The sequence below is a fragment of the Austrofundulus limnaeus genome, unplaced genomic scaffold, assembly GCF_001266775.1.
Source record: "Austrofundulus limnaeus strain Quisiro unplaced genomic scaffold, Austrofundulus_limnaeus-1.0 Scaffold6, whole genome shotgun sequence".
Lineage (NCBI taxonomy): Eukaryota > Metazoa > Chordata > Actinopteri > Cyprinodontiformes > Rivulidae > Austrofundulus > Austrofundulus limnaeus.
The window spans coordinates 659,575-667,697 of NW_013952408.1; the positions used below are offsets into that span (position 1 = coordinate 659,575).

At 39.5% G+C, this 8,123-nt stretch overlaps 1 protein-coding gene across 6 annotated transcripts in view; it reads right to left on the reverse strand.

Annotated features, from left to right (window-relative positions):
• mib1 (MIB E3 ubiquitin protein ligase 1) overlaps positions 1-8,123 on the reverse strand; it is a 55,213-nt gene that overhangs the window by 2,910 nt on the left and 44,180 nt on the right. Inside the window, exons 14-20 of one of the 6 annotated variants that reach the window (XM_014029332.1) lie at positions 6,340-6,426; positions 5,698-5,856; positions 4,222-4,403; positions 1,989-2,178; positions 1,826-1,904; positions 1,576-1,662; positions 35-103 (exon numbers count right to left, since the gene is read on the reverse strand). In XM_014029332.1, the coding sequence (XP_013884786.1) occupies positions 35-103; positions 1,576-1,662; positions 1,826-1,904; positions 1,989-2,178; positions 4,222-4,403; positions 5,698-5,856; positions 6,340-6,426 (853 nt within the window). Of the gene's footprint in view, positions 1-34; positions 107-1,509; positions 1,663-1,825; positions 1,905-1,988; positions 2,179-4,221; positions 4,404-5,697; positions 5,857-6,339; positions 6,427-8,123 lie in introns of all 6 variants that reach the window. The other 5 variants (XM_014029322.1, XM_014029314.1, XM_014029306.1 and 2 more) reach the window with 5 other exon arrangements.

An 8,123-nucleotide genomic window follows, 5' to 3' on the forward strand; every position in this document is an offset into this window, starting at 1 on the left:
CTGATAAGGGAGGGGATGATGGAAGTATACTTACACCAACTTAGTGCCAGATTGTTGGGCTGGAGAAGATCCTGCGATCCCCCTGCCATAGAGTTAGAGCTCCCTGCTGGGAATAACCAGTCACATTGTTATAGCAGGAGCTGATCTTTACCAGCTCAAGAGCTGGCCTGAAAACTACCCAATGTGGCCTCTAGAGGAGGCTCACACAGAGAATCTGAAGAGAAAGCTAACAAGTTGGAAGCAGCTATCATGGACAGAAAAGGAAACAGTTACTTCCATGCAGAAACYTTTAGATCAATTTTTGCCATCAGCCAAAGCTACGAGTTATTTGTTTGTTGAGATAGACAAACACCATAAAAGTAAACTAAAGAAGCTGAAATAAATAATTTGGTGACAGTATATTTGTCTCTAAAACTGACAGCGACAGTCAGTAATCCTGGGACAAAGGGATTTGTGATGGAAGCATCCAATGCTGCCCCTTGCATGAGTGTATGTGTGTTTGGATCCATTTGCTCTTTTGTGCACCCCATAAAAAGGGCAAATTACACCTGCTGMCATGTAGAGAAATCTTCTAACAGCAGTGAAGATGGAAATTGTGAACTTGCAACAGTTTCCCTTTTAAATAAACATAAAATGTGAAAATCGTGGCTTGAGTTAAAAGAAAGTGCTGATAAAAGACTAAGAGACACTCAGAGATCAAATAAAGACAAGATGACTGACTGTGAATGTGACCTAAAATAAACACATTTAAGACTAAACGCACCATTATTTCAGTGCTGATGTGGAAAAGTAACAAATAATCAGAACTTAAGCACTTCTGCAGCTTGGAAGCATGTCTGCAGTAAYATTCAATCATTAATATTTCATTATTTAAGTTTTTTGTGAATGAATAAAGCTATTCATTTTAAACTAATTGATTTAATGTTTCATAAGCTCAATGTTGAAGATTATGAAACACAATTTCATATGCTTATCTGTATACTCCAATACATTAAAGTTGCAGAAACGGAGCAAAAAAGTATATTGCACCTGATTTTGTCATTGCAATATTTACAAATATTATCGCCATAGCAAGATTTTCTAACATCCTGCAGCCCTATTCAACACATTCAATTAAAAAAAAAACCTACGAACCCCACATAAAAAGATTTAAAGCTTAAATTTAGTGTATTCAGAGAAACTATGTTGTGATTTTAGATAAAWAGGCTTCAAGGAAGCCAAAATCTTCTAGTTATTTTATAAAAACCCCCAAAACAATCAGAATAGTTGTAATTATTAAAACATGCAAGAGTTGGTAGCGCAGTTAATTAGAAAAATGAAACTGAGTTTGATTAATTGACAGTTTACAGTGTGTCTGCTAGGATAAAAAAAAGACAAGATAAAATAAAAGAAGTGTAAAGTAAAAATATGTGGCAAAGCATCAACAAAGCAAAACATAACTGAAAGATGTAGAAAAAAGAAAAGAAAAAGGGAGTGGATTAAAAGGGAACGGGTGGAAGATTCACTCACTAAGGTCATCATCATCATCATCATCATCATCATCATCATCATCATCAGCGGCATCATCCTCCATACCTTTCCCTCCACAGCAGAGAACAAAGGGGGTGCGGCGTTCCACCACAGCCCGGCACTGTACGCACTTCTTCATGAGGCTGGCACAGTCTGCAGGGAGCAGATAAACTCAGGTTGGAGCAAAGAAACTTACTTTTTAGTGTTTATAGAAAAGGTTAAACACGATGAAGATAAATGCAGACATGCAAGCGACAAAATCAACAAGTTGGAACCTGTGTGTATGTGTGTGTGTGTGTCTGTGTGTGTGACTTACTCTCACAGGCGCACATGTGACCACAGGGCTGGAACAACACGGCTGCTTTTTTGTCAGAGCAGACTACACACTCCTCGATCTGAACGCAGACAACGAGACACAGTAAGACAACACGACTCTGTTGATCCAAAGCAGCGGCGGGTCGCGGYGGYGCTTCTGATACCTTAGTTCTGGACTGGACCTGCTCCTTGCAGATGAGACACTTCTTGACACGTGGCGAGCACAGCGAGCAGGTAGCGATGTGTCCACATGGTCCAAACAAAGTGTCTCTCTTCATGTCTGAACACACCATACACTCCTCCAGGGACTCCATGTTGCTGTTCAGAGAGGGGCTGCGGGTGCCCACCTGACCACTGAAACATACAGATTTAAGCCAGAGGATGAGAGACTGACTATACTGAAAAAAATTATATTGTTTATTTTTGAATCTATATCAGGAGATGTAAAGAGTTATGAAATAAAGAAATACAAGAAAACACTGTACTTTTGAAATGGGTTTCTACACATTTCCCAGAGTCAAATGAGTTTTATTTGGGTTAATAAATGTAAAAATCAAACTAGAGAATTTGCATTTTCTAAGATGCAGTGTGAGTACTTGATGCTTAAAGATATTTGCAGAAAAAACAGAAATATTGCAATTTGTTGTAAAGCAGCAAAAATGCTGAAATTAGCAGAAAAGTAGCTTAATAAATAATTGAAAAAGTTAAAACTAGCACAAAGAAGCAGGAGCACATTTGCTGAATTATGCAGCAAGAAGCTGAAATTATTACAAAAAGATGAATTTAGCTGAAAAATGTTATAATTAGCTGAAATAGCTAAAAAGTAGGAATGGGTACCTTTGACATTTGAATCGATTCGGTACCAATATCCGGTACCTGGGAATCGGTACCAATTTTCGGTACTTTGTGTGTGTTGTTTTTTTTAATAATAAACTTTTTTTAAACATATTTCTCAATGTATAAAATTTAACAAATATCAAGACAACATCCAACTCTTTGTATTGTTACATCAGTTGTGTAACTTATTTCTTTAAGGTGAAAACTCTTGAAAACAACAAGACTGTTTTTGTCTTATTGCACAAATTAAAATCCAGCTCCATGTATTTCTATTGATGTCATTTCCCCGCTAGAAAACTTGTGTGATGGAGGTCCATGGAAGRCAAATAWGTTTAAATCAAATACGCAAAAGAGGATGGAGTTAAAATAAATAAAAGGTATTCAAGCTACATTTTGAGCATCCAAAACACTTCCAACACTTTAGCTGGCTGCTTGTTCTTTCAGGTCAGATRTGTTCGGACTGTCGGGAAGCGCCTGTTGTTTTCCTCTGCCGGTCTCTGTTTAATGGCGGATGAAATAAAGAAAGTGGAGGTACTGTATTTACTTTGAGCAAGCGACCGTCATGCTCACAAAATAATTAATCCACCAGATAATTCAGAGGCGGTCTGTTYGGTGAGTTTAGGAGCTGCGAGGCTTTCATGCTACGTTCTGACTGAACTCTACTGAACCAGCGGCTGCTGACGTCATTACATTCATGTGCGATGCTGCGTACAGGACAAGCATGGAAAACTCACCACTCTTACACCAATACGGTCGCAATGATGCCTTCAGGTACCGAAACATGGTACCATTTGATGTTACGTGAACAGATACTCGTTAGTACTGACAGAATTCGGTCGGTACTTATAAAAGTATCGAATTTGGTACCCATTCCTCCTAAAAAGTAGCTTAAATTGCAGAAAACAGCTAAAAGTATAAAAAGGTTAAATTATCAGAAAAATGCTGAGAAAAGAACAAAAAGATTAAAATAAACAGAAAGTTAAAAAAAAAAAGCAGAACCAGAAAAAAAAGTACAAAGTGCAGGAAAAGTTGATAAACATTTTAAAAGGATTTATGAATGTTGAATGGAGCTCCGTTCATTTTCAATTAGAGAAAAAAAATGGCTGAAAGGACCAAATATCTCAATACCAAAAGACATAGCTGAAATGTCTGGAAGGAGCTTAAAGTTTTGATGTWTACAGCTCATTTGTGTGATGCTATTCATTTACACAACAACACATCATTTTAAAACTACAGAAACAGAAGCACAGGCTTTTCTTTCACCAGGTACTGTAAACAATGCTGATACACCATGAAATATGTTTAAGGGTGTTTATTTGTTTATATGTAAGGGGTTTAAAGGAGCAGGCAGATATTTTTTATGGTTTTTGAGCCCTTGGAGTTTTCTGTTCCCTCCCCCCATTTTTTTTATCTTTATTTTGAGCTCAGCCCACCCTCTCCCGGGTCCAGCTTCACATTTACTGTACAGAACAGAGTGATATTGATCTTCTCGCCAAGTTCTCAGCAAGAAAGCCRGWAAGTGTGTTTCCCAAAATGTCACACAATTCCTGGGATGTTTACCTGCTCTTCTCTTTGTGACATTTGGCCAAAGCCTTACAGAGGCTGGGGTCTGGACACAGGTCCAGTGGGGACTGGCCCTTTTTATTGCGAATGGTCAAGTCTGCTCCGTTGGCTGCCAGGAAGCAGGCGATGGATGCTGCACTCTTCTTTTCGGCCCCCTGGGTGCCCAAACCCATGATTAACTACAGAGAGGCAGACAGACAAATGAAAACAGAACAAGTCAGAGACACATAAAGGGGTTTTTGACATTTCACAACAGAGGCCAGTAAATACAGCTGCATGTCTCTCTTTGCACATCCACGCTTCAACTAAYATTAAAGCAAATAAAAATAAAAAAGCATAACGTCTTGGTTTTATTAGAGTTTAAACTGGGTGTGAGTACAGATCTATTCAGTACAAATTAGCCAATCAGACATGCCTTTAGATGCATGTCAGGCAATATAGCTCTCTCACCCCATTTTGTCTTTCTTGTTCTCGTAACTACTTCACTCAGTCAACTGTAACTCAAACCTACTTTCTCTCATGCAATTTCCATGTCTGATTCGCTTCAACCAGTAGCTTTTTCATCTCCTCTGATGGAACCATCGAGCCAACTAATTCAATTCTCATCTTGTAGGGAAGAGAGGGCCATGGGAGTTTGACCCAACTGCACATTTCTTAAATTAGGCCCGGTGTCTGTCGGTTCTGCTCCTCTGAGGGAGAACCAGAGAGGGCAGATTGAGAGGCTCAAATGAGGAGGAGGCAGAAACGAGAGTGGGAGGCAGCAGGTGACAGGTACAGAAAAGTCTGTCGATGATGGAAGGTTTTAAAGTCCTCCCAGAAGCGATTAATGATGTGRTGTTAACACGAAGGGGGCTCAAGTCGGAGATGCCCCCCCCCTTTTTTTGGTCTCTACAAAAAGGAACCCGTTCAGGCTGTGGCTCACTGCTCCCAGCCTCGGTGTGAATGATGGGCTGTCCAGTGATGCAGGTGATGGGAGCCTGTGAGCTTCCTGACTACACACGATCTGTCATCTCACACACTGGGCCACACACTGCTATTGATAAAGGTTTATGCATAAGTCCTGAGGAGCACTGTGACAGAACAACTCTGAACTGTCTTCCTAGATGATAAACGCCATGTCAGGATGTTTCAGTGAACCCCGTAATAGGAAAAAGTGTGTAGCAGAATATAGACACACACATGGCAGCTAGTGTAAAGATTTTAATGTTTTAGTTGGTATTCTATTTATAACCAAATATGTTTAATTGCAACAGAATATTGGATTTTGCCAATTGACTCAGAAGTGTTCAAGCCGAGCCCAATCTAAGTGGAATCTTTGGGCATTTATTCCTATTCTTATTTAATCTACAACTATAGTACATTATCAGTTCATTAAAGTGAATTTCGCCCAGTAATAAAACCTTGTTCCTTTGATACCTGATGAATCCTTGGCACGTGTAAAAATAGTTGCGTTAATAATGGATGTATATGTACCGTGTTCTTGGAGGGTTCCCAGGGCTCCACTTTGCTGACATCCTGCATATCTTGGAGCTGTCGCAACTGGGACAGCGTGTGGTGGCGCAGTGCCTCGTGAAGAGGTGTGTCCCCGTCCTTATCCTGCACATCCAGCTTGGCCTCGGCCCGCACCAGCAGCTGTTAACAGAAGGGCATAAACAAAGAGTCGCACAAACAGGAAATCAAGCAGGAACTCTTGCAAGAACTAAAAAAAAAAAAACACCTTTAATTTTATGCCTTCCAAGTTCCACAGCATTGATTTATATAGCTGCTGCTTAGAATGAACTTTTAGTGCATTGTGCAACGCCCAATTATAGTGTGTACTTTTGTTTTGAGCCCACAAGATGGCAACGTGGCAACCTCAATCCAGCGCTACACTAAAAAAAGTCCAACCAACACATTCCCTTATAAAGCATTTCCCCTCCCTTGAAAGGCAGGACCTCATTCAACTGCAGAATGTCCAACCGTGTGAATTAAAGCTGCACTGATGTCGTYCTGCCGCCTTTTGTGTAAAAGGAGAGGAACTGGCAGCTAAGTGAAGGCAGCGTGTTCATTTAGTAGTCCAAGTGAGGAAGGGAAAAGAAATGACAAAGAAAGAAGAACTGAAGCACAGACACCAACCCGAACTATCTGAGTGTGCTGGCGCTCCACTGCAAGGTGTAATGCCGTCTGCTGGTTGACATTCTGAATGTCTAAGCTGGCGTTGCCCTGGGTAGGAAAAAAARAAACAAAAAGGCAAATTTGAGCATGTTTATTTTTACAACAAAACATAATGTGTGTGTTTAAGCTGAAATGACAGAAACGCAGAGAATGTAATAAAAAGAAAGATTTTAGTTTGTTTGTTTAGCAGATTAAAATGAACAACCTTTCTGGCTTTATGTACCATGACAACACCTTCTGTCCTTCTGACCAGTAAAGTATCACAGAGGGAGCATAAAAAAATTAAAATGGCAGCCTACAAAAAAAAAAAAGATGCTGCATGTGATTGTCATTTTCAATATCAAACGCATCAGCTGTGGAGATGTGGAGGTAAGATGAGTATCGTGATCAAGGCGATGTGTAAAAATCTCAAAGTAATGAAATTGTCTGGCTGGCTGGTTTGCTGGCTGGGAATCTGCAGTGCACCTAGAAGTGTGGTGCAGTTTCTGAATAGAAAGCTGAGCCATCACTGCGAACAAGCCCATTGCAGGAACTTGGAGAGGGGGAGAAAAAAAAAAGCTGTCCCTGCTGAAAGGGTAGCTTGCACAGCAAACGTTCACACGTTGGGAATGTTGCAGCAACATTACTGCCTTTGCACCATATCCTTATTAACCCATTTCTGGCTCGGTCAGGTGACTTTTCTGGAAACTTTAGTGTGCATTGTTAACCGTCGGGGAACTAAACCTGCAATCTCAGAAGGGAAAAAGAACATGAAAYTACAACTGCAAAAAGGAGGAGGATGTGAGGGCCGAGCAGCACTAAAGAATACCCCCCGAGGCCATGTGAACCTTATGGATTCAATAAAAAAAAAAAACGGCAGTTAAAGGAGCTTCAACTGGTCTACAGCTTGCTGGCTGCAGGGAGTGCAGTGGAGCTGCTTTCAATGGTGTTTTGTTGGCTGAAGGTAAAACTAATACAGGCTGAAATGATGCTGCAGTGCTGCTGAATTCTAACAGAAGGTGTTTTAAATGTGTTTGGCAATGACCCATCTCTGGTATAGGAGCAAATAAATTTAATTTGATTTTAATATTATTTATTTTTGTTTTATTTATGTATGTGAACATAATGAGTATATTTTTTAAGAAGCCAGTATTTTCTGCCTTTCTGAAAAGGTAAGAAGTTAAAAATGTATTAGGCTTTGAGCACTTTAAAAAGAGACATATTGCACTTTTAAAACCTTTTTAACATTTTAATCACTCAATTGGGGTCTATATAAAGYGGAACTGCAATGMTTTGGTCTGAATTCCTCCTTATTTTAACTTTACAAGCCCATCTTTCACCCCTGTTCTAAGGTGTGTCTCAGATCAACTCGCTTTGAGGCTGTCTCTTTAAATCCAAATGAGGTGCTTCACAGCCCGATCTCCTCCAGCCTTCAGACTGGTTCATTCTAGTTTGATAGAGGGGGTAACATCTATCTAGCAGCGCAGAAACCTTTTATGTACAAATTAATTAATTRGATTAATTGGAGGATGTGAAAAATGTCAGATCAATGTGTATATTTAAGAGAATGATAAAAGTTGAAGTTGTTGGAGAAATATGTAAATACAGTTTATAATGTATGAATTGTTGCTCAAGGAGTTAAACCTTTATTTTTCTATTTTGAAATGTGAAGATTATTTTTCATTGAATTTATTTGAGAAAAAGGGGTAGATAAGACTTTTTCTTCTTCTGCTACCTTTCATTTAATTTACGATTTATATATATAT